Source organism: Grammomys surdaster, unplaced genomic scaffold (genome assembly GCF_004785775.1).
Source record: "Grammomys surdaster isolate TR1022 unplaced genomic scaffold, NIH_TR_1.0 126612, whole genome shotgun sequence".
Classification (NCBI taxonomy): Eukaryota; Metazoa; Chordata; class Mammalia; order Rodentia; family Muridae; genus Grammomys; species Grammomys surdaster.
Window position 1 is genome coordinate 1598758 of NW_021621401.1, and position 26152 is coordinate 1624909.

General features: G+C 48.7%; 1 protein-coding gene across 1 annotated transcript; it reads left to right on the plus strand.

Moving 5' to 3' along the window:
- The first annotated feature begins 1197 nt into the window (after positions 1 to 1197).
- Positions 1198 to 25716, plus strand: Ccnf (cyclin F). Its single transcript, XM_028760873.1, has 17 exons — positions 1198 to 1257; positions 3051 to 3205; positions 6072 to 6178; positions 7322 to 7389; positions 8392 to 8585; positions 9078 to 9131; positions 9658 to 9762; positions 10146 to 10223; positions 13048 to 13199; positions 15691 to 15855; positions 18369 to 18492; positions 18754 to 18934; positions 19467 to 19554; positions 22426 to 22525; positions 22607 to 22734; positions 24015 to 24184; positions 24558 to 25716. Exons 1-17 carry the CDS (start codon positions 1242 to 1244, stop codon positions 25013 to 25015), a joined length of 2343 nt encoding a protein of 780 aa, XP_028616706.1. The 5' UTR covers positions 1198 to 1241; the 3' UTR covers positions 25016 to 25716.
- The last annotated feature ends 436 nt before the right edge of the window (positions 25717 to 26152 follow it).

Genomic DNA, 26152 nt, shown 5'->3' on the forward strand with positions numbered 1-26152 from the left:
GACGATTCTAAGCCGTGTCAGGTTGTTAGCTGAAGCTAACTAGGACATCGGGAGTCCCTTTATCAAAACCAACAAAACCTGCCTCAGAATAAGAGAAACTGAGTAGGATACAAAACAAGTTAGAGCTAAAAATAGACAGCTTTGTAAAAAAGATACTTTGTAACTTCGATTAACCAGGGGACCAGGGATATTGGTATGGATTCTGAATTGGTATGATTGACAGCGGTTTTGCTCATTGTTGGATTTAGTTTTTTATCCCTTCCAGGGGCTACCAAAAGCAAACACTGAAAACTGCGCTTCTGCCCCGGGACAGGTAACAAAGTAACAAAGTTCAAAATAGGAAGATAAAGAAAGTAACAAGATGGGAAACAGTACAGTCTCCGGGAAAAGGGACAGTGTGAGAGTCCCGCATGGGGATCAGCACAATGGGGACCAAATCCCAAGTCTTATTCTAGGGTTCTCTAATGTTCTGTGCTGTGAACAGCTAATCCCTATTAACTGTCTCAGACCTACGAGAGGCCTTGATACCCAGCTTCCAGCACAGGTCAGATTCAGTGAGCATGCAGGCTTCGGGGAGGGGATGAAGTCTGATCCAAGCTGTGGGGATAAGCCTGGGCCTATTCCTTGCTCTCTACCCTCAAGAGAATACAAGTGTTCTCTTGGCAGATCATCTCATGAGAAGACCGGACGTGTACACAAGTGAGTAGATCGCTCAGCAGACTGTGACTGTGGCTGCCCCGCATCGGAACCCAGCTTCAGCAATCTCCACATCGGTGTGAGTTGGGGGTCTCCAAACGCAGTCTCCTTGGCCGGAAGCTCGCGTGGGAGGGACAGGTAGTACCCACGACCAATTCCCCGAGAGGAGGACAAGTCTTGGAGGGAGAGGACACGTCCTCTCTACCTCCGGGCGGGCTTTTTGGGATAGCCCGCCGGCGCCAGCTGAGCTCCTCCGTCCCCCGCCCAGCAGAGGAGGCGGGTCAACCGCGAGCGATAAGCCAATAGATAGCCAGCGTTTGAATTCGCGTCCTGGTGTAGCCAATCACAAGTGCCCAGAACCTGCAGGGCAGGAGAGGCTGGTGATCTGGGGGGCGTAACTCTGTGGTCCTACCAGTAGGAGCTCCCGGCGCGTTTGAAAACGGAGCGGGGGTGGGGTCCGCGCCTGCGTGAGGCGCTCCGTGCACTTGCCCCAGGCGCGGGCGCGCTTGAGAGCGGTCTAAGGCGGCAGTGGTGAGAGCTCTGCGATGGGGAGCGGCGGTGGTGAGTGCTGGCGGGAGCCGGGCAGACGATGGGTCATACGGAACGGAGGCCGGAGGAGGATGGACTCGGGCCCCTATGACCGGGGAGGGCGCGTCGCATCCTCCGAAGCACGGGGTAGGCATGGATCCCCGACTGCGAGCTCGCCCGCGCGGTTTAAATGCCCGCCCGGCGCCTGTGCCTCTCCTGTTACCCCGGGCCATTTAGGTTCTCTGCCTAGCAAACTACGATTTCACTTCTCTGTGAAGTCTTGGGCGATCCTCATGATATAGATCGATCTCAGGTCCTGTCCGGACTCTCACGGGCGGTTTGATCTCCTGAGTGTCGGCTGAGGCAACAGGATCTGCCCTGTGAAAACGTCTCACGACCTTAGGGTGCGATTTCACTTGTAGAGTGGTTAAACACTTCCAGTTGTCTGTCTGCTCTAGAGCACATAACAAGAAACTGTTATGATAATATTCTTAGAATGTTTGGGAATTAGAGCTCTCTGGGTATGCATTTGGCTTTTGCTGTACATTTGGTTTCCAATAAAACCCAGGTGAAGAGTTTGGGAATGGACAGTCTCTTAGAGACCTCCTGATGAAAAGCTTTACCAAGGCTCGGGGAACAGCCACTTGGCCTCAGTGTGAGGAGGAAAATTAGGTAGAAAGATAGGCGCAGTTATAGACAGGGAGACAGAACCTTAGGGATCATGAAAGGGCTGGCATGGGGGCCTTTTGTGAAATAAAGGAAAAAGCCATCGGCATTGAATGAAGAATGGATTTCTGAAGTAAATATTGGAACAACCCACTGTGGGAAAGGGAAGAGACCTCATCTGAAGAGCGTCACTGGGCCCAGTTGATGTGTGCCTCAGTTCTCAACATGTGGGGCACAACCCCTTTGGAGGGGGGGTGTCAAAGGACCTTTTCACAGGAGTTGCATATCAGCTATCCTGCATGTCATTAGGATTCATAAACGTAGCAAAATTAAACTTATGAAGTAGCAATGAAGTTATTTTATGTTTGGGGGTCACCACAGCATGAGGAACTAACCGTATTAAAGGGTCTGTGACGTTAGGAAGGTTGAGAACCATCTGTCTAGATCTCAGGTTGTGATTTTCACTGTAAGCTGAGTGTAGCAGACCACTGGGTTTGGGGACTGGGTGCTCTGACCATCTGCCAAGCTGAGACCTGCACTGGGATGGACCTGGCCTCCATATTCTATGGAACTGTTTGCTAATTTGAATTCCCAGTCTATGCTATGGAAGTCCCTTGGTCCATTCTCAACAGTATGCTTTTAGTCACATGTGCAAATGTAAGCTAGCCATGGTGACTAGCACTTAAAATTCACTACTTGGCAGGGAGAGGTAGGGAGGATCAGGAGTTCAAGGGCAGCCTCAGCTATATTAGTGAATTTGAGGCCAGCCTGGGCTACAGAGGACTTATCTTTAGCAAAAATATACAGCAAAAACTCCAAGGGATCTTACTGACTGGTTGTGAGCTAGCCTTCACTGCTGAGCAATTTCTTGGCCCCGAAAGTACTTTCTTGAGTACAGTTCAAGGAAAACATCATGAATGTTTGTCAGTGTTGGCTGCTTTTCTCCCAGAAAGTTTCCAACATTCAAGTTATGTTATCCGATATTCTCCCGAATATTTATTGGCTATCAAAGGAATGGTGGTATCTTAAGTAATTCATATGGTACACTTTATTTAATCTTAAGACTAGTCTTTTGTGTGAATAGAGGACAGTAACTGTTAAATCATCTTTAGATACAACTTTATACCTCACCAAGGCTTGTGAATGTCTTTTCCCTTAAGTGATCCATTGTAGGTGTGCCAAGTGTTTCTGTTATCCTACAAAGCGAAGAATCAAAAGAAGACCCAGAAACTTAACCATCTTGAGTCTCCCAGAAGATGTACTCCTTCATATCCTGAAATGGCTCTCTGTTGGGGACATCCTTGCTGTCCGAGCTGTAAGTTACTGCATGGAAACAATACCAATCCTAGTGTTGTTGGCTATGCTTTAAAGATCTTGTGTGTGTGTGTATTTATAAATTTTGTTTGCATTTTTTTTTCCTGAATGTATGAATGTGTGAAGGTATTAGATCCCCTGAAACTGGAGTTACATGCAATTAGGAGCTGCCGTGTGAGTGCTGGGAATTGAACTCAGGTCCTCTGGAAGAGCTCTTGACCGCTGAGTCATCTCTCCAGCCCCAGATCTCATGTTCTTAAATGTCAGCATTAAACTTTGATGGAAAAGAATTGGGTGGCCAAGCGGTGGTGGCGCACGCCTTTAATCCCAGCACTTGGGAGGCAGAGGCAGGCGGATTTCTGAGTTCGAGGCCAGCCTGGTCTACAGAGTGAGTTCTAGGACAGCCAGGGCTACACAGAGAAACCCTGTCTCGAAAAACCAAAAAAAAAAAAAAAAAATTGGGTGGCTATATATTTTTTTAAGATTTTAAAAAATGTTATGTATATGAGTGTTTTGCCTGCATGTCTGTGTACACCATGTGTGTGCAGTACCAACCGAAGCCAGAAGAGGCTGTCTGGGAGTTATGGAAGAGTATCAGTTGTCTTGTGGGGTGCTGGGAATTGAAGTGTCTGAAGATGTTTCAGTCATAGGGACTACATACTGAGATTTGACACAATTCACTGCAATGTTTACTTCAAGGGAAAAAGACCCTTTTATGGCCATAAAATTTGCATCTTGAGAAGACAGTGGGTCTGGGGAGATGCTCAGCAGTTACAAGCACTGACCACTTTAATCCCATGTAGGTGCTGTAGAACTGAGCCCAGGTCCTCTGCAAGAGCAGCCAGGGCCCTGAGGACAAGGGTTCAACTCCCAGTACCCACAAGGAGGCTCACACCAGCTGTAACTCCAGTTCTGGGGATCTGATTAGCTCTTCTGGTCTCTTCAGGCTCCAAGCACGCATATGTTTCACACACACTCGAGCAGGCAAAATACTCAGATAAGATCTTAAAAAGGAAAAAGGTCATGAACTGGACATGGAGATTCATGCCTGTCATCCCAGCAAAAGAAAGAACCAACCCAGGAAAATTGTTCCCAACTTCCACTCACATGCTGTGGTGTATGTATGTCCATGTATAACTCATACACACATGTACCATATGGGTGCGGTGGTGCAGGCCTTTAATCCCAGCACATGGAGACAAGCATGAGGATCTTTGGTGGTTTGAGGCTAGCCTGGTCTATAAAGCAAGTTCTAGAAGAGGCTCAACTACAGAGAGAGACCAGTCTTCAAAAAAAATTGTTTAGGGCCATTTTGAGGTTGTCTGTTTTATTTTGTTTTTTGACAAAATGAAATTTTGTTTAAACAAGACAAAGTTTATTTAGCAATTTAAACAGCACTTAAAATACACATAATTTTATTTTATGTATCTGTGTTTTGCCTACATAACCATGTGTGTAACACACGTGTGCCTCCTGCCTCGGGTGGTATCAACGGGGCCTCTGGGACCTGAGTTAGGGATGATTCTGAACCATCATGTAGGTGCTGGAGAACTGAGCCCAGGTCCTCTGCAAGAGCAGCCAGGGCCCTGAACACTGAGCCGTCTCTCCTGTCCCTTCATGTACCCATTTTTTTTTTTTCTCTTGTGAAACTGGAGTCAGCAAGTTCAAGAACAACTTTAAAAGTCAAATTTTCTAAGACTACAAAGAGATACCAGTTTATGCTCACATGCCAAGGAGAGGTATTAGGGAAACATGGAAAGTCTGTGTGTATCAGAATCCAGTGACTGTTTCTGTTCGAGCAGAAAACTCTGTGTGTGCAGTTGTCTGCCAAGGTGTCTTAGGCAGCGTGTACTGGAGCTGTGTTAGCAACGGTGTGTGTGTGATGCACATTTATTTATGTGTTGTTTATGCACAGTGCACGTTTGTGTGAAGTGGGACACAGTGTGTCAGAAGTCTTTCACAGTTGCCAAGTTGTCTGCAGCTCTGTTCAGTTCTGTGACCCACAGTTTCAGATGTGCTGTAGGCAACATACTGATGCCTTCTTCAAACAAAACAACAAAACCCAGAATACTACAAACCAAGAACCTTTGTTTGTTTCTTGAGACAGGGTTTCTCTGTGCAGTCCTGGCTGTCCTGGAACTCATGCTGTAGACCAGGCTGGCCTTGAACTTGCAGAGATCTGCTTGCCTCTGCCTCCCAAGTGCTGGGACCACAACTGCCCAGCAAATGTTTTCTATACAGGAATTTGAGGCCGTGTTTGGCCCCATTACAGATGGTTGTGAGCCACCATTTGATTGCTGGGAATTGAACTCAGGACCTCTGGAAGAGCAGTCAGCGCTCTTAACTGCTCAGCCATCTCTCCAGCTCTCACCCTTTATTCTTGAGATGTCTCTTTAGGCTTTGCTGATGTGAACTTGCAGTATAGACCACCACTCCTGCAGGGCACCACCACTGCCCAGCACAAGATAGATTTCTGTCCTGCTTGGCACCAGCCCATTTCCCCAGTTCTTTGCAGAGGTGTCTCCCTTCCTGCTCTTCCACCCTTTGACAGAGACACTACCTTCTGCCCTGGCTGGGCAGCCTGCCCTTGCCTCCAGTGAGTGCTGAGGTTAAAGGTATATACTACCATGCCAGGTTCATCTCTTTCTTAGCATAGGTGCTTGTCATTCCTCCCCCCCTCAGAACTTCAGAAAACCTCTTTTCTGGCTTCTTATCTCTATGCAAAGCAGTCTTATTTTCATACATGGAAACTGAGTTCTTTACCATGAGGAGACTGGAATGTCTTTGTCCCATCTTCAAGAGCCTCCGGGAGCAAGGGTTTGGGAAGTCACTCAGTAATTCATACATGGCTTTTCATTGTTCTGCAGGTCCACTCCCACCTCAAGTACCTGGTGGACAACCACGCCAGTGTATGGGCATCTGCCAGCTTCCAAGAGCTGTGGCCTTCTCCACAGAACCTGAAGCTCTTTGAAAGGTATGCCTATGTTCTGAGAGCGGTGATCCCTTTCAGCCTTTGGTGGGATTGGTGTCCCAGGACCTGTTTTCCTGTTGCTCTCATCCCCTGAAAGAGACCCAAAACTGGGGAGCTCACCCATTGAGAGCCCCTGCTTCCAGCCACGCCGTTGTCTGTCTCTGCCCTACTTCCAGAGGGTCCCACTTGCCCTGTGACTATTCCCAATTGACTCAGATGTTGAGTCACCTCCTCATGGAAGTTTTATTCAGCTTTCTTTTCCTTCTGTTCAAGACTGAGTAATTTCAGTTCTGATATATTGGTCACAGGATGACTCACTGCCCTACTGTAGTCGTGCTGAAAGAGAAGACCAGATGGGGTAAACCTAAACTCTGTGACCCGATTGTCAGTGACCAGGCCCACTGTCTGAGACTGCTAGTGGCCCAGGGCATGTCATGGGATGGGGTCTGAGCTTGAGCCTTTTCTTAGCACAACTGAGAAACTAACTCAGGACAGGCTTTCCCTCCTGAGCACTTACTTCTCAGACCCTTATCTGCTTGAGCTGCTAGTGAAGTCCCGGTAGATACCTCCAGTTACAGGATGCCATGCTTGCATTGCTTCCGGATAAAATTTATGTCTTTTTCTTTTTAAGATTTATTTTTATGCACGCGTGTGTGAGTGCTTGTGTGTATTTGCACTACTGATGTGCAGTGCCCACAGATGCCAGGAGAGGGTGCTGGATCCCTGGAACTGGAGCTTCGGGTGGAACTTGTTGGTTTTTAGTGTATTCACAGTTGTACAAAGTTAGCACTATCCAACTTATATCATTTTTATCATCCTAAAAAGAAATCCTTTACTGTTTAGCCTGCATGGCCCTTTCTCCCTGAAACCCACAAACCCTTGGCAATCCGTTAACTGTCTTCTGTGTCTGGAATTGGCAATTGTAGCTTCCTCATGTAAACAGATCATAAAATTCTTGACCTTTTATGATTGGCAGAGGGTTGGTTGTCAGGGTTCATCCACATTGTAGTGTGCAACCAATAAACAGTATTTGATTACACTTCATGAAAAAATTAACCAGGAAATAAGCCTTTCAGCATCAAGAGGCATGATTATTAAACGACCTTTATTACCTAAAATCATGTGGTTTATGCTCTTACTGCCCAGGGCTGCCGAAAAGGGAAATTTTGAAGCTGCCGTGAAGTTGGGGATTGCCTACCTCTACAATGAAGGCTGTAAGTCCCGGGCCCTGCGTATATTGGTATTTGAGTTAAGCAGAAAGAAGCTTTCAGCCCTTCTGAGACTTAGCAACTTAGATATTGCTGCGGGTTGGCCCTATGTCTACCCTTGGCACTTGGACATGGTTCTAAGAAAGTCACCCCCTTTCCTAATTCAGATCAGCAAAGGATGACTGAGCAGAGCCCTTGAAGGGGGGCTGCTCGGCCTAAGCCCTCCCTACCGTCTGTCAGGTAGCACCAGGGCTTCTGCGTGACCATAGATAGCTTCTTCCCTTGGCCATGCTGTGAAGTTTGGAAGGATATCAGCATACCTCATTCTTCAGGGATGGAGCCCGCAGACAGCCATGGTTCCATGTGGCAAACAGTTTGCCTAGACCCTGAGTCCTTTTGTCCCAAGGCCAGCTGCTCCTGAAAGACACCTGAGGAATGAGCTTCAGCTGTGCCGTCCTGGTCTTCAAGATGTATAACATTTAGAGAACAGAATACCAGTTTCCTGCATCTTAAAGATCTGGTGTCTTGTATAGTCCTTGTTGTTGGTGGGCTCTTCCAGACTGAGGAGAACTGAACCCCCTACCCTACTCCCGTCAGTGGACCATACCCAGACATCATTCTGTACGTACACGATGCGTACCTACACTATGCAAAGTGGTTGCTGCTTTCTGTATTTTCCTAGGGTTGTACAACCATTGCCGTTCTTGTTTAGAATAGTCTCATCCTTCAGAGAACCCTTTCTTCTCTGTTTCCCTCAAGGAGGAAGGTAGAGGATGTGGGAGCCACCATCCCCTGAGGGTCAGAATCCAGGCTTCCTGAAGGACTCCAGCAGGGGGCCTGTGTCTTAGGTTATCTGAATAAACTAGGGAGAATTGAAGCCCCATCCCGCAGAGCTCTTCTGTCCAAAGCTTTGCCCTGTGGCAGGCTTGTGCTTTTAGACTTTGACAAAAAGACTGGAGATCTCTGCTCTTGCAGAGACATCATGGGTTTATCCTGTTTCTCCCACAGTGTCTGTGTCGGATGAGGCCTGCGCAGAAGTGAACGGCCTGAAGGCCTCTCGCTTCTTCAGTATGGCCGAGAGATTGAACACAGGTTCTGAGCCCTTCATCTGGCTCTTTATCCGCCCACCGTGGTCAGTGTCAGGAAGCTGCTGCAAGGCCGTGGTCCATGATAGCCTCAGGGCAGAGTGTCAGTTACAAAGTGTAAGTCCTGGCAAGGCCTGGAAGACATAAATAGCATCTGTAAGTCCAGTTAGCGTTCCAGAAGGTGGGACAACCTGAAGTACGTTCTGTGGGCCGTGAAAGGTCAAGAAGGTGCAAAGGAAGATTAAGTATGTGGCTGGGCTTTAGCTCAACATAGAGCTTTCACCTAGCAAGCTGGAAGCCCGGGCTTCTATCTATAGTACTTGTGAAGAGAGGGAGGGGAGCGGGGAAGAGAGGGTGGGGGAGAGAGAGACAGACAGTGTAGTTGTAGAAGAAGCATCTTGAACTGATTTGGTAGAAGGTCTTAGGCCCTGAAATGAGGACAGATATCTTGGTGAACATGTTGGTGGCTGGAAACCAAAGATTTAGGCTAATTAAAACAGCCATAGCTGGAAACTGAAATCAGGGAGTGGTGGGGTAGCAATCTGGACAGGGCTGGGGAGAACCATCTGCCGAGAATCATGCTTGTCTTTTTTCTTTTTTTTTTTAAAGAGTCATAAAGCTTCTATACTACACTGCTTGGGAAGGGTGCTCAATCTTTTTGAGGTGAGTTTTGCCTGAGGTGAATACAAAGCCAAGCCCTGCCCTCAGGTGGTCCTTAGCAGAGAGCTCCTGGCTCCACTCTGCCTTGGAGGGAGGTAAACAGGACAACTCTGAGTAGATGTGCTGGGGTCTGAGCAGGTGTTGGTGGTGGGCCTTGCAGAATTCCCGCCTCTCTTGAGGTTTGTAACAGGCTCTGTGATCTGGGGATCCCTTTTGCAGGTTTAGGGTAGGCAGTAGCTTCCGGTGAAGGCAGCAAAAGATACGGAAGACAGGGGAGGCAGGTGAGCAGTGAGAGGGTGAACGCAGGCCTTGTGTGCCCTGAGCTGCCCCCACATTAATACAGATGAGCAGAGCCTGGAGGCCAGGCTCCCTATTGGTCAGTTACTGAGCACTGGCTGCTCAGAGGCGTCTTTTCTGCCATGACACAGTAACTCCTCAGTCAGGACTCTGTCTGACTGCCTGGAGATATAGAAATGGAAGAGGGTGGCTGTGGGGCAGAAAGAACCATCTGTGCTCGATCTCACTCCAGGATGAAGAGAAAAGGAAGCAGGCTCGTAACCTGTTTGAAGAGTCTGCTCATCAGGGATGCTTGGCCAGCTCATACCTCCTTTGGGAAAGTGACAGAAAGGTGGATGTAAGTGGAGCCTTGTCTGGTGGGGGATAGACCACATAGAAACAGTTTCAGGTGGCCTCATCTGGTGTGGGATAGACCACATAGTAACAGTTTAATGTGGCCCTGGGATAGACCACATAGATACAGTTTCATGTAGCCCTGGGATAAAATAGTTAAAAGGGGAAGGATTCTTTTTCAGCTCCTGGGTTCTCAGAAGTCTGAATGCTTCTGCTTAGTGAGCTACTATTACTACCCCCCCCCACAGACTACCATTATTTGGGGGTAAAGTTGAGGGGGCCAGTGCAGTTGGAGAGTGTGGGAGAAAATATTTAGAAACCTGTTGGGGTAGTTCTGAGCCCCTTTCAGGACACAGCTGTGTGAGGATAACTTTCTCTTGTTGACAGATGTCTGACCCTGGACGATGCCTCCACAGCTTCCGAAAACTCAGGGACTACGCTGCCAAAGGCTGCTGGGAAGCACAGGTAACTTCGAGCTCTGGTTCTTTCCTCTGAACCTTGGGGCAGGGCTGCCTAGGCTCTGAACAGGAAACTTAGGGAAGCTAAGTTGGTCCAGGACTGGAGCTGAGTCCTTCTATTTTGTTTTAATTTTTACTTATTTACATGTGTGTGCTTGTCTGTATGTGTCTCAAGTGCATGCAGTGCCTGCGGAGACCAGAAAAGGGCATTGGGTCTCCTGGAACTGGAGTTACAGTCAGTTATGAGCCACCTGATGTGGGTGCTGGGGATTGAACCTGGGTCGTCTGTGAGATCAGAAAGCTTTCCTAAACCTCTGAGCCATCTCTGTCCCCCGGAGCTGGTGTCTGAAAGGAGTTTAGTAGTTCTGAATGCGTGAGAAGACCCCAGAAATTCCTTGTTTACCTTAGCCTGTTTCCACCATTGCTGGTTTCCAATAGCCTCTTAATTCTAACTGCTGCTGTCAAAATACATACCCCTGACTTTGGAATGTTGTTCTGTAGATTATGCTTATGTGAGAACAAACATCAGGCTGCCTGGGAATAGACAGGTGTGTGGAGCTCCAGTTAGCTAGCTAGTTAGTTAGTTAGTTGGTTAGTTAGTTAGTTGTTAGTTCTGTCCTTACTCATTCGAATTTATAACTGGCTTTCAGTAGACCCTTCCCTGCTGACTCTAAAGAACCTACAGGCCAGGCCCTTGGCCCCCTCCTGAGCAGGGGGAGGGGCTGCTTCAGAACAAATCTAAGACATCTTCACAGCTTGCCACAAAGGGGAACACTTGCTCTTGTCCCACCACATGGGTGGTAGATATCCAGCATCTCAAATACTAGGAAAGAAATTAATATCAACAGTGGTCCAGGCCGATCTTTTGTCACAGAATATTGTGTTCATGTCTAAGAAGATTGTCAGAGGGTTACAAAAAATGTTAATAGTAAGATGGCTCATCATTTGCAGCCAAGCCTGATGACCAGAGTTTAATCTCCAAGAGTCATATGATTGTCCCAAAAGTTGTCCTCTGACTGCCACATGCACACCATGGCCATGCATACACACACACACACACACACACACACACACACTCTTAGGATAAGCATTGCTGGGATGAAACACCATGACTAAAATCAAGTTGGAGAGGAAAGGGTTCATTTGGCTACCCTTCCATGTCATAGTCCATCACTGAAGGAAGCCAGGAACTCAAACAGGGCAGGAACCTGGAGGCAGGAGCTGATGCAGAGGCCATGGATGGGTGCTGCTTACTGGCTTGCTCATGGCTGACTCAACCTGCTTTCTTTTTTTTTTTTTTTTTTTTTTTATTTTTTTTTCGAGACAGGGTTTCTCTGTGTAGCCCTGGCTGTCCTGGAACTCACTCGGAAGACCAGGCTGGCCTCGAACTCAGAAATCCGCCTGCCTCTGCCTCCCAAGTGCTGGGATTAAAGGCGTGCGCCACCACCGCCCGGCCTCAACCTGCTTTCTTATAGAACCCAGAACCACCAGCCCAGGGATGGCACCACCCACAATGGGCTTGGGCCTCCCCCATCAATCACTGATTAAGGAAATGCCTAGAGCAGTGGTTTTTCAGCCTGTGGATCTTCACCCCTCTGACAAATCTCTATCTCCAAAAATATTTACGTTGTGATTCATAACAGAATCAGAAAAGAGGAAATAAATACAGCAGGTCAAAAAGGGTAACATTTACCAAATATAGGGGCTTGGTCCTTGTCTGAGGCAGGAGGTTTCTAAATTTGGAGCTATAGTTTTTTTTGTTTTTTTTTCTTTGTTTGGTTTTTCGAGACAGGATTTCTCTGTATAGCCCTGGCTGTCCTGGAACTCACTCTGTAGACCAGGCTGGCCTTGGAGCTATAGTTTTAAATAAGCTATTGGGAACTTGCCTCATTAATGTGTTGTATCTAATCTTTTCTCTGTCTTTGAGTCCGTAATGAGTAACATCTCTAAGGTTTTTTTTTGGTTTTTTGTTTTTTGTTTTTTTTTTTAATGTGTATGGGTGTTTGCCTGTGTGTACATTCCTTGTGCCTTCTTGGTATCTGAGAAGGCCAGAAGAGGGCATCAAATCTCCCGGAACTTGAGTTACAGACAGTCTGAGCTACCATGTAGGTGCTGGGAATTTAATCCGTGCCTACCGAGCCATCTCTCTAACCCAGGATATTTTTAGTAATGGTAGTTCCTGCTGATGTAAGATAAGAGATGTTTGTTGTGAGTGATGTGTGAACATGGACCTCGGAGAGAGCCCTTGGATACGTGTAAGATGAGAGTCTGCAGCTGTGCTGAGTCCACAAACTACGCAACAGACAGAGACTAGTCATATTGCCAGGTGGAAAAAGTATGTTGAGAATAAACTGTGTCATAAATACACATATGCACCAAGCTGCACTTACCTAGGAAAACACAGATGAAGTGTAAAAACTGTTGACAGTGACCATCTGAAGTCTCTGTGGGTGCCGGGCAGTGTCTCTTAAATGCTGAATCCATGTGCCATTTCATAACAGAAAACTTGGGGCTGGAGAGATACTCAGTGGTTAAGATCCCTGGCTGTTCTCCAAGGGAACCTGCAGTAATTTCCCATCAGCCACGTGGTTACAATCATCTGTAACTCTAGTTCTAGGAACCTGACACTTTATTCTGCCTTCTCTGGGCACCAGGCACACCCATGGTGCAGACCTTCACGTAGGCAAAACACTCATATACATTAAAAAGTCCTAGAGATCTTAGCCATGCTGCTATGGAGGCTCAGGCAGGCCAAGGTATGCAGTGTGGCTGCCCTCTGAGCCCCTCTGAGCAAAGGCCGGGACTTACACTGTGCTTGTCTCTCCCCATAGCTAGCTTTGGCCAAAGCCTATGCAGGTGGAAGCCAGCTTGGACTGGAAGGGAAGGCCTTCAGTGAGTCGGTCTGCCAGCTCTTCCAGGCCTCCCAGGCGGTCAACAAGCAGCAGATATTTTCCGTGCAGAAGGGGCTCAGTGACACCATGAGGTGAGGCCTTCAAGAGCTGGTGTTTGATCTGGTGACGGAGCAAAACCTATGTCTCCTGTTCCCAGACAACATGCCATTTCTTTACCAATTTATAACAATCTGTGAATGTGTGAGTGTGTGAGTTGTTTCAGACTTCAATGAAGAAAATAATTCTGCTTGACATTTACTGATAACTGTTTTTGCTTTTCCCCCATTTCTGTGTGTTTATGTATGTAGGGTGCACATGTGTGTACATACACATGAGACTTAAATGTGATGTCACAAATCTTCAATTGTTCTACCGTATTCAATAACGTGGGGTCTCTCCAGCAAACCAGAGCCCCTCTAACATTAGTATTAGCTGACCGTATTACTTGTCTCTCCCCGTGGGATTTGGGGAATCCCACCTCAGCTTCAGAAGCTGGAATTAACAGTTGGTCACCACACACATTTTCATGGGCTCTGGATCCAAATGCCAATGCTCATACTTATTCAGCAAATACTTAACCATCTTCCCAGTCCTGCTATAGCCCAGGCTGGCCCTGAATTTCTGGTTATCCTGCTTTATTTAGCCTCCTGTTTGTTCTGGGAGTATAGGTGTAAGCCACCAAAGTCATCTTCGGTGAAGAGCATGTTAAATTGTTGTAAGTGTTCTGAAATGATGAGACTCATACCTCCAGTTTCTGAAGCTAACATACAACTTTTTTTTGGGGGGGGGGGCATGGGGGAGATAGAGGAGGGCCTAGATTTTGAGCCCAGCACCTTATTCATGATGACTTGTCTCTAACTCACAACCCCATAACCTTTTCTTTACAGTTCTTTATAATCAGTATATTTTGTGCCACTCAGTGACTGAAGGTCAGACCTAGTGAGCTGGCAAACCCCTCCCCAGCTCTATCCTGGCCATCCTATCCCTTGGGGTAGCTACTGTGATACCCAGCACAACTGTCTTTCTTCCAGGCTTCAAACAATAGTAGTGGTAACACGATAAATTGCAGAGCATGTTTGAAGGTGACTAGAGTTAGGGACATGTGAATGGTGTTTTAAGTTTTCATCTGAAATTTCAAATAAGATTTTGATTTATGATGGGAAACCTTTGGCCCCTTTCAGGCACTGCTTGGAATATGAACCGTGTTTAGTAAATGCTTTTTAAATAATTGTTGTCCTGGGGCCAGAGAGGTAGCCTCTGAGTAGTTTGCTCAATGCACAAGAATGGGACTTTAGTTTGGTACCCAGTTCTGGGGGTTTGAGGGAGTGGCATGTGCTTACACTGAGGAAGTGGATATGGGTGGGTCCTGGAGGTTCTATGTGCAGCCATCCCAGTCTCATTGGGAAGCCCCGGGTTGATGCATGCCTTTAATCCTAGTACTCAATAGCCCAGTAATCAGAGTTCTAAAAACAGATCACTGGGGCCAGTAAGATGGCTCAGCAGATGGAGGTGATTGCTGCCAACCCTGAAACCCCCAAGTTCAGTTCCCAGGACCGATGTGATGGAAGGAGAGAACCAACACTCAAAAGTTGTCCTTTGTCTTCCACATACCTGCCATGGCATGTGCGACCACACATATGTACCACCCATACCCACAAAATAAATGTAATAATGACTTAAAAAGAAGTCAGATGATTAAGCTTGTTAAGTATATCTGCTTAGGGGAACTTCCTAGTCTGTTCACTCCTGTCTACTTTAAACCTCAAACACCTGACCCTTCTTAGGGGGAGTAGACCTTGCCTGTCCTGGTTTTCACCACCTCACCCCACCTCCCCATCCTTCCTTCGACTTCTGACGGTGACTCTGAGCTGAGACGAAGCCTGCCCCTTCTGTTTCCCCAAGAGTCCACATTATTACACCTTTTCTCTCTTGCTTCCGGTTGATCTAACCCCTCGGCTTTAAACAAACACCTCTTGCTCAAAGAGGCATTGGGCATATTAAAGTGCCCTTACCAGATTCTCCTGTGATTATTTATGGCCTTGGACCCCAGGTTTTAACTCCCTGGTAGAGAAGGACACTTCTGTCAGCCTTCTTGTGTCTGAGCATCCATCTGGGGTGGTGGATGAGGGAACTAGGAAGACGCCACTGCAGGCACTGAGTGGCTCTTGCTTTAAGTGGCATTGCTGGCTTTTTGATCCTCTGCAGACCATTGTTCCAAGGGCTGGGACAGTCTGATGGCGTAGAGCAGCTGGATCCCTCTGTCTGGCCCTGAGAGCTGTGCTCTGTCTCCAGCCCTGCCGTGCTGCCCGTTTGGTACCTACTGCCCTATTAGGATTGAGATCACCCAGTGCTTTGGTGACTGAGGGGTGACTCGGATTTGTGAACGCTGGAGATGTGCAGACTTTGGGGCCTGGCGCAGGCTGAACCCACCAACCAGCCTCCCGGGAGTAGCTGTGGGTGACTCGGAGTTGGTAAACCAGTGATTTCAAAATGGTGAAGCCATTTGCTCAGACTGAACAGAATTGGCAGAAATGGAAGACGTGATGCTTGTCCTAGTTTTTACAGGCGGTCCTCTCTCCGCAGATACATTCTAATCGACTGGCTGGTGGAAGTTGCCACAATGAAGGACTTTACAAGCCTGTGTCTTCACCTGACAGTGGAGTGTGTAGACCGGTACCTGCGGAGGAGACTGGTCCCCAGATACAAGCTCCAGCTTCTGGGCATTGCCTGCATGGTCATCTGTACCCGGTGAGAAACCCCTTGGCCAAGCTGGCAGGGCTGAAGTGTTGATGGGCTGGTCCCTCCTGGGTGCAGGGCTCACCATCCTCTGCGTTCTAGGTGCTGGCTTTTAAGGGAAATGACTCTTAAGTGCCTGGTTCAGTTGTGTTAATACAGTAATTTCAATCCCAGTGTCCTCTGTGAGGGAGGAGTGGCAGAGTTGACCCTTTGTATGTTGACTGTACCTCTGCTGGGAGTCTGTATCCCCACACAGTCTCAGGACCCAGAGCATGGACTTGGGAAGGCCTAAGCTAGACTATGCTTTCCCATGATCCAAAGGTTGATAGTTGCCAAGAAAGGTTGTAGCTGTCCACCCGTACCTTCCTCCTAGTCATCAGAGATAAAGTATCACTGAGATTGAATCCTCCAGTCTGCCACCAAAGCCCCCACCCATCAGAGCCTGCCTTAAGGATGTCACACAGGTGGGACATGTCACACAGCAGCTCTGACTTTTCAAATAGGTTCAGTTTATATCTTTTCCCAAGCTGCCTCTCCTTAGCCAGTGCCTTCTTTTACCTTAGATTTGCCTCTGGAAGTGATGTAAAAGGCACTTTCCAAAATGCATTTTCTTCCTAAACTAGATGGCCCCAGCATGGTCAGCTGTTTCCTAGGACCCACATTCCAGACACCTTGTCTTGTCAGGCCCCGTGTAAGGAGCAGCTTCAGTTGCATCCCTGCTAACTCTGTCCTAGGCTCACTTGTGAACTGTCTTAGGGTTCCTATTGCTGTGATAAACACCATGATCAAAAGCAACTTGGTGGGGAAAGGGTTATTCCAGCTTATGCTTCCAGGTCACAGTTCATCACTGAGGGCAGGAACTTGAGCAGGGAGGGAGCCTGGAGGTAAGAACTCAGAGGCCATGGTGCTGCTTAGTGGCTTGCTCCTCGTCTTGCTGGGCCTTCTTTCTTATGGTGCCCAGGGCCATCAGCCCTGGGGCCACACTACCCACAGTGAGCTGGGCCCTCCCATAGCAATCATCAATCAAGAAAATCAACCATCAATCAAGAAAATATCCCACAGAGTAGACCTAAAACAGTCTCTAGTAACATCTCTTCCCAGGTGACTATCTTGGGTCAAGTTGACAAGTATAGGAACCTGTGGGCAGAACATCCCAGGCCACTGGGATGGATTTTTGTTTTATGAAGGTCATGAAGGAGCCCCTGTTCACATTTGCTCTCTTCCACCAAAGCTGCCAAGCCTACCTTCCATACTAGGTTAGCCATGTGGGCATATATCCAGCCACAGAGGACACTGGAGCACCTTCGAGTGTCCGTGTGCCAGCTAGAAGAAGCATAATCATAGGACCACAGGAGGAGGACTTGTAGACTTCTGGGGGAGCAACCTGACCTTACCACCTTCTTCAAATAGGTTCTGTGACCAAAATGTCATATCCCAGGTCATCTGATGAGTCAGCAAGCTGGTGGGGCTGCTGCCTGTGCCGACCCTTCTGCTAAGGTTGAGCAGCAATCCACATTTGCTGGGGAGGATGCTTGTGGGACCACTGGAGCAGAGTTTTCCTGATCGCTAGTTAGTACTTGTGGACAACAGAGACCAGGCTGCCCACTTGCCTCAGGGACAGTCAGGATTCCTGTGGCCAAACACTGGGTGGGCTGTGTGTAGACCGTCTACCATGCTCTAGGCCCCTCGTTTCCAACTGCGGCTCCCAGCAGCTCACCTACGTTGGCATCTGCATTCTTTATACTCAAACGCTGTCGAGAGAGGACAGGAGCTGAAGGGGTTGTTTAGAAGCTACAGTGCTTGCTTGGCGGGCCTGCATCTGACTTTGACCCACAGCACGACCAAAGAAAACCAAAAAAAGCCCTCATCTGCAAAGTCATAAAGAGAAATAGAGAGCTGAATTACAGTGTCACCGTGGGTCTTTTTTGGATGAAAGGCAGGACATGACAGCTCCTCTGTGGTTATAAGGGAGAGAACAGCCAGAGGTACCTAGAAGAGTCCAGACTCAAAATGGCCAGCAGAGTAGAGCATGCCATGAGAGAGGAGGGAAAAGGGGAGACGGAGAGGAAGAGGAGCGAGGAGAGCTGGACGGAGAGCGGGTAGGGAGGACCAAAAGAACAGATTCCAAATTGGCTGGGTTATGTAGGGATCAGAAGCCGCCGGAAAGGAAGGCCAGCCCCTGGGCCGTAGTGGTTTAGGGTAGGCTTGGGGCAAGAGTTATGGGAGGAGCCGCAGATACTCAGTGAGACTTGTGCCAGGCTTCCTTGGGACCTGACACTTGCACATTCTTGTCTGTGCTCTGTAGCTGTGCCTTTCCTACTTGGTCTATGGGTTCTGTTTTAGCCTCCTCTTTGTAGCACCTGGAATGCTATTTGATAGTCAGAAGCAACTAGATCTACAGCCTAACTTTCTTTTGCCACCTAAGTCCAGAGCAATCCCATCATGCCTTTGCCTTGAGGTTCCCCAGAAGCTCTTTGAACTGTCACCCCTCAGCTCAGGCCTGAGTGCCCATCTCTACATTCCAGGTTCATCAGCAAAGAGATTCTGACCATTAGAGAGGCTGTGTGGCTCACAGACAACACGTATAAATACGAGGACTTGGTTCGAGTGATGGGGGAGATCATCTCTGCCCTGGAAGGGAAGATTCGGGTAAGTAGGGGGTGGCTTTCTCCTTTGAGCAAAAGTGTCTTCCTGGTTGAGCTCACAGGGGAGGTGTTGGGAGAAGCTGCGGCCACTGAGCGTTAGTGCTGTGAAGAAAACACCAAGACGCCATGGCTGCGGTGTGTTACTAGGTGCCCTGAAACCCTGAGCTTGGGCACCAGCATGAGCAGCTACGCCAGACCCCTGCTGGGCTGTGCCTCAGAGTAACACCAATGGATGAGACATGATATTTACCTCCTTCTTGTCTAGATCCCTACCGTGGTTGACTATAAAGAGGTCCTGCTGACACTGGTCCCTGTCGCACCCAGAACCCAGCACTTGTGCAGCTTCCTCTGTGAGCTCACCCTGCTGCACACCAGCCTGTCCATCTATGCCCCAGCCCGCCTAGCCTCTGCAGCCCTGCTCCTGGCCAGACTGATGCATGGGCAGAGTAAGGCCCTCTGGAGGGGGCGGTGTCCTGGCGTCCCTGGGAAGTTCTCGGATAAGAGAGGTTGGAAGGGAGGAAATAAACACTTTGTCCTTCCTCCTGGAGAAGAAAGAGCAGCAGTAAGGATGAGAAGCAGTTGGGAGTGGGGGTGTAGGCTGGTGGTTCTAGCTGAAGCAGTACCTAGCATTTCAAAAGTGTGTGTACTTTCGATGGAGTCTTTTCAAAGATAGTTTTTTTGTTTTGACTTCACATTTATATTTAATTTCTATGTGCATATGTGTGCACACTCAGTGTCGTGGTCAGAGGATGAATGACTTGCAGGCATTGGTTCTCTCTTTCTACCATATGGCTTCCAGGAATCAGTTCTAAGTTATTAGGCTTGACAATAACTGCCTTTGCCCATGGAGCCATCTTACTGGCAATTTAGGGTATTTTAAAGGGACTAAAAGCCTGAGTCTGGGTACATGTTACAAAACTATCAGAACTGTGGGAATTGTGGGGCACTGTGACAATCCTGGCCTGCTTTTCTCCCCAGCACAGCCCTGGACCACTCAGCTGTGGGACCTCACGGGGTTCTCCTACAGTGACCTCACGCCCTGCGTCTTGAGCCTTCATAAGAAGTGGTGAGTCCACGTCCGCATGTGTACTCTCAGCACTGGAGAGGGCCAAGCGGGCCGGCTGTGAGTCCTGGTCATTCTGAGTTCCTTATCACAGCTCCATGACACCTTGACTGTACTAAGACCCTGTCTTCAGAGAGGAAGCTGGTGGGGGCGGGTCTGTGAGATGCGCTTCCCTGATGAGAAACTTAGCTTACCGTCAGACCTGCGATTACCATGTGGCCGCTGTCTTCTTGGGATGATGTTTCACGCCAAAACGTCTTCCCTGGGGCCGACATTTAAAATTGTTTTTAATAATGGTATTATGTTAAGGTTACTAGAATATTTTAATATCATTATTTTTGATCATTATTGTTCTTATGATAGGCTGTGTGAGCACGTGTGTGCTTGTGGAGATCAACTCAACTCCCAGAGCTCAGTTCTCTCTTCCCACCACTACTTTGCAACTTCCTACCTGTCCCTTCACCCTGTCTGGGCCATGTCTGCTCACCTCACAGGACCGTTTTTTGATACTTAGAAAAGTCCAGAATAGGAAAAACCAGTTTCCTCCAATGGGCTCTCACAGGGTGTATGAGCCACAGTTAACCTTAGGCCCGTGTTCAGCAGTGGATACCAACACAAATGAATTTCCCAGTATCTTTATAGTGTCTGGGTTTTTTGTTTGTTTTTGTTTTTGTCTCGTAGCTTAGGAAAATTTTTGTCTTATGGGTCTTTTGTTTATATTATGGTTCCCAATTTTGTGTTTTTATGGTGTGTGTGTTGCACGTTTTTTAAAATTCCAGTCTGCTTGCTTTTTTAATATGCCTGTTTGTTTCATAAAGAGAAGGAAGGCTTGGAGCTGGATGGGTGGGGAGTGGGGAGGATCTGGAGGGAGATGGGGGAGGGAAACCATGGTCAGAATGTTTAAAGAGAAGGAAAAGGACGAGGATAGCACAGTCCCAGTAGCTTGTCAGGTAGTGGTAGAAAGGAGAGTTGGGGTGTGTGGAGCTGGAGGGATGGCTCTGTCTGTAAGAGCACTGGATGCTTCTCCACAGGACCCGGGTTCAGTTCCTAGCACCCACATGGAGGCTTATATCAACCTGTAACTCCACTTCCATGGGTTCCTGTGCCACCTTCTGGCCTCCACAGGCCCAAATCGTACTTGTGCACAGATGTCCCTGCAGGAAAACACCCATACACATGACACAAAAATAAATCTTCTTAAAGAAAGAAGCCGGGTGGGGAGGATGGGTGGGAATGTGGAAGTGGTACCCAGGTAAGGCTAGGGTCCCCTGAAGGAAGCGTGTCCATGTCCCAGGTTGGGGACACTGGGACAAGGGCAGGTTCCCGACAGATACTGGGCTGCTGGCTCTAAGGGGAGTGTCATGGACACGGGGCTGGGTTGCGTCTGCCTGTGGATGCCTCTGTCTTCTCTCAGCTTGGCTTGCAGTCTTGCTTCCTTCCTTGGGGTCCTCTCACCTCCAGGCTGCACTGTCTGGTTCTCTGTCCTCATGACCTCAACCCTGAGGAGCCAGGTAGTTCTGGCATCTTTCACTGCTTGGATCCTCTTCCCCCAAAAGGTTAACCACTCCCAGTGTTCATAGCTTATCTAAGGCTCCTGATCCCAGCGCAGATGACCTTGCTTGTATGTCTGAGCTGCTGTTCTCCCACAGTGTTCCTCCCAGAGGTAGTGTTGAGTGCTTCTCCTTCATCTCTAAAGCCTGCTGGTTGCTGGGTCCAGTGTCCTTTCCATGCATTTACTCACCTGCCTTGAGATCCGGCCTCTGTGGTGACTTTGTGATACTGCCATGGGCTGCCTCTTTATAGCACATTCTTCCCGTTCAGCCCAGAGCCTCCCTCTTGGCTTCCAGGGTAAAGTCTGAGCTCTCTAGAATAATCTACCAGTACCTTCTCTGCCCTCCTGCATCCCCACTGGGCTCCAGTAATGGGGACCTATCAGCATTATGCTTTTCCCTACGCCGTATTTTCCTGTGGTGCCCAGATCATGGCTGAGGAAGCAGGGTGACTGTCATAGGCCCAGTGTCTCGGCCCTCCACCTTTCCTTGTACTGATTGTGACATGATGATGTTTATCTACAAAGGAGTGTGTTTGTGAGTGTGTGTGTATGTGTGTGTGTGTGTTTTCTGGTGCTAGGGATAGATCTCAGGGCTTTATATATATACTAAATATATACTCTACCTACTCTGATCATTTTTTGTTTTATGACTTGCTGGGCAGTGGTGGTGTATGTCTTTAAACCTAACAGGCATATCCCTCTGAATTTGAGGCCAGCCTGGTCTATAGAGCAAGTTCTAGAACAGCCAGGGCTACATAGAGAAATCCTGTCTCGAAAAACCAAAGGGGAAAAAAAGTTGATAATTTAAAAGTCTTCTAATATATTCAGAATTGTACAACCAATTTTAGAACATTTTGCCACCACTCCAAAGAAACCCATTCTTTAGCCATCGATTAGCAATCTCCCAGCTTCTTTGACCCCAGCATCCATTCATTGCTTTGAATCTGTGGCTTTGCCCATTCTGGACGTCACTGAATGAAGCAGTCATGCAGTGCTCCGCTCTGTGAGTCTGGCTCCTCCATGAGCATCCCATTTCAGGGTCATATTGCAATGTGTGTCGGTGCTTGAATAAAGCTCACGGTGTGAATGGACCTTTGTCCATCTGACCATTGATGGACACATGAGTTGTCTCAACCTCTGACTGTTCCCACGTGAGATAAACATTCATGTGCACGTCCTTTGGGTATTCTTTCTCTGTCTCTTGGGAAGCTAACCACCTGAGGAGCTGCCAGTCTTCCTGTGTCTCCTTAGCAGTGGGACTGGTTTTGAAATCTTGCTGTCCTCTCTGGGGCTCACGTGTCTGCTTCTGTGTGCATTTCCAGTTTCCATGACGATGCACCCAAAGACTACAGACAAGTCTCTCTGACAGCCGTGAAGCAGCGATTTGAGGATAAGTGCTATGAGGAAATCAGCCAGGAAGAGGTAGGGCCTCACTTTGTCATTTTGGCTCCTGGCAGGGGTGCCTGGATCGGTCTGCAGTTCTTCACTCTGCCCTCCCTACAGGTGCTGAGCTATGCCGAATTGTGCACGGCATTAGGAGTGAAACAGGAGACCCCAGAGCCCCCATCTTTCCCTAGTTCAGGGGAGATCCACACCTTCCTCAGCTCACCCTCCGGAAGGAGAAGCAAGCGGTGAGTCTACCCCGTTGTCTGCAACCATGCTGCGGCACTCTCTCACGGATGTGAGAGCTTCCTAGGGCAGCTTAGCCAGCAGGTCCCAGGTTTAACCCAGGGCCTCTGGCCTTGACCTCTTCCTCCTCGGGTCTCTCTCTACCTACGCCATTATTCACCTGGTCCTCTCTGCTCCATGATGTGGCATAGATGGTAGTTGGGTTGTGACTTGAGTAATGTCTTTGTTAGCGGCCCACCTGGTCTCTGCCTTTTGCTATGCATAGTACAGTCTGTTCTTCTGACTCTCAGAGACCAGCGCTTTGGCTCTACCTCCTAGAATAACTACCTCACCCACTAAACTATGGATCCTGCAATGTTCAGTCTCCCTCTGTGCCAGCCCTCTGTGCTCCTGAGCAACCTTGGGTTGGGCACTGGGTGGCTGGGTGGTACCTGGCATATGAGCCAAGAGTGCTCTGTAGTGGGCGGGTGGGTCCTTGGCTTCAGTCACTGGTGTCTTGAGGAGACGTGAGGAGGTAGCAGTGTCAGGTTCACCTTTCATACCTGCTACAAAAGAAGCAACAGAGCATCTTCCTCTCTGCAGAACGGGGGGAGATCTGTGTCCTCCTGAGGAGGCCACAGTTTACATCATGCTATGTATTTGGTCTTCTTGACTGACTATTGGGGACAGGGTTACCCATAGGGACATCTCAGACAGACACATGTACTCACTAGAGGTGAGTACACTGATCCTCTAAAGGGCCTAATTTCAGTGTTAAACCTGCTCTCCAGAAGGCCCTTTATAGCCCCTTTAGAAAAGACTTCCAAAGGGACCTCCAGGGTAACATGGGATAGCCACATTCACCCTGGAGACAGCAGCAGAAAGGCCTGGTGAGTGTGGCAGGCTCTTCCAGAGGCTGACCTATCTCAATGTAGTTTTCTAGCCCTGACCCAGGCTGACAGGCTTGCTGGCCTTCCCCAAAAACAGACTGTGTAATCAGGCCCTGAACTGTCCTTATCTGGTACATCTAGTACCCTGTAGGGTGGTGGAGTCTTTCGGCCAGTTATAAGAGGGTCCCAGGGCCCAAGGCTAGCCTAGACTAAGGCCTGGCCTTGCCCAGTTCCTCCTCCAGTTGCTCCCCTGCCTTTGAGGGCTTGCGTCTGCTTTAGCTTCATGGGTGTTTTCTAGAACACAAGGTAAGAGAAGGGTCATATAGACATTCTGGCACATGTACAGCACCACTTTGGTTCTCCAGGTGCTGCCATCTGTGAGCAGTGCTTCATGGACTTTCCCTACCTTGCAGGAAACGAGAAAATAGCCTTCAGGAGGACAGGGGCAGCTTTGTCACTACGCCCACCGCAGAGCTATCGAACCAGGAGGAGACATTGCTAGGCAGCCTTCTGGACTGGAGCCTGGACTGCTGCTCTGGCTATGAGGGAGACCAGGAGAGTGAAGGCGAGAAGGAAGGTGATGGTGAGTGCTGCTAGTGCTGGGGAAGAGTTGTGTGGCCTACAGGTGACATGTGATCTCAGGACCATCTGCCACTGTGCCGAGGAGGGAAGCATGTGAACCCGACCGACACAGTCAGGTCAAGGGTTTCCCCACCCAACAGGGAGAGAGGATGTAGTCTAAACCCATATCCATCTCTGTCTGGGTCTTTGTTGGTTGAAGGGCCTCAGTCAAATCAGTGTCGTGTGTGTGTGTGTGTGTGTGTGTGTGTGTGTGTGTGTGTGTGTGTGAGAGAGAGAGAGAGAGAGAGAGAGAGAGAGAGAGAGAGAGAGAGAGAGAGAGTGTCAAGCTGACAGACAAGGTAAGGGTCCTAGTTCTAATACTTAAATTTCCATAGTCACAGCTCCCAGTGGACTCCTTGACGTTACTGTGGTCTACCTGAACCCAGAGGAGCATTGCTGCCAGGAGTCCAGTGATGAGGAGGCCTGGCCAGAGGACAAGACCCACCCAGCACCAGGCACCCAGGCACCTCCAGCTTCAGCTCCCAGGCCCCTTCTCTGCATCAGGGGAGATCCGGGCAAGGACATCACAACCTCAGGATACTCCTCTGTCAGCAGCTCGAGTCCCACAAACTCCCTAGATGGTGGCATGGGGAGCTCTTCCCGATCTACCTCAGTGCTCTCTGTGGGCAGCCACTCAAGCACAAAGCCTTGCCACCATCAGGCTAAGAAGTCATGTTTACAGTGTCGTCCCCCAAATCCCCCCGAGAGCGGTGTTCACCAGCAACCGGTAAAGCGCCAAAACCTATCGGTGCACAGTGACGAGGATACGAACCTGGGCTTCCTGAAGCTCTGAGTGTGTTAGCCTTCGCCACAGTGAATGTTTACTGAGGGAGGGCTGCTGTTTCACTAGGACACTGCCGACCGTGCTGTATAGATCCCAGAAGGGCAACAGATTCCTTAGGGGAGTTCAGTGCAAGCTGTCTGAACGTCAAGCTCGGTAAAAAGTTAGACAGCAGCCTCCCACCTGTCATGGCACACCTGTGAAACCTATCCCTCTCTACCCTTCTGTGTCCTGCTGTCTCTGGGAGCATGAGCCTCTGTGTTGACATTCACTACCTGAGGCTAGGAGCTGACAGCTTCTTTGGAATACTAGTGGCCTGGATGGCCTAACACAGTTCAAACCCCTGCTGGCAAGTCTTGTTTTAGATCAATGGGGAGCTCTCAACTGAACACAGCACTCGCCCCCACCCCCCGCACCCTTCAGCCTAGGGAGCCTGTGTCCCTGCATATCAGTGTTGACTATAGCCTAATGGTGTGTGAGGCCCTTGAAGCTGGGGTTGCAGGTGTCCCTGTCCCTCCCTCTGGCACTTTGAGCTCATTTTCAAAATCTATCCTCCCAGAGTGGTTTGTCTGTCCCATTGTATCCATGTGGCCATGTTTCTGCACTGAATTTCTAGGCTATTCTTTGCCCATCTTTATTTCTACGTTTCTTCTAATGGGGAAAAAAATAAGAAAGCGTTTGAAATAGAGGGTATTAAATAAAAAGCTAACAGATCCCTAATATTACTGGGCTTCAACTGAAAAAAGAAAATCTAGTCCTATATGGTGCCTCAACAACACAATCCCAGCAGCCAGAAGGATGTCAAGGGAACCCAAAGCTCCAGGTCAGCCTGGGCTGGGTCATCTGACCTCAGGAAAGGAAACTGATACCCACCCCTTGGTTCTAGCCTTATGTTCTTTGCTTAGGAAAAACGAGTCTTTCTAGAGGATAACCATAAACAATCACTTGTAATGCCCAAGTCCACAAAGATTCAGGAGAGCAAGAAGTCAGAGGAGTTGCCGGGTTTGTGGCTGGATTCCATGGGAAGAAACCAGAAAGGGCTGGTCCCTTGGAGCTTGTCAGAGAATGCAAGAGTGTCTGCCTCATGTGGAAGGCAGCTGTCCTCAACACCTGGGGAGTCTGCTGGAACCTCAGCAGACATGCAGACCC

Bases quoted from the DNA above. Each gene is read 5' to 3' on its own strand.
- Ccnf (XM_028760873.1), top strand. The intron at 10,224-13,047 runs GTAACTTCGAGC...CTCTCCCCATAG, and splicing joins AAGGCTGCTGGGAAGCACAG to CTAGCTTTGGCCAAAGCCTA. The intron at 22,526-22,606 runs GTAGGGCCTCAC...CCCTCCCTACAG, and splicing joins AGGAAATCAGCCAGGAAGAG to GTGCTGAGCTATGCCGAATT.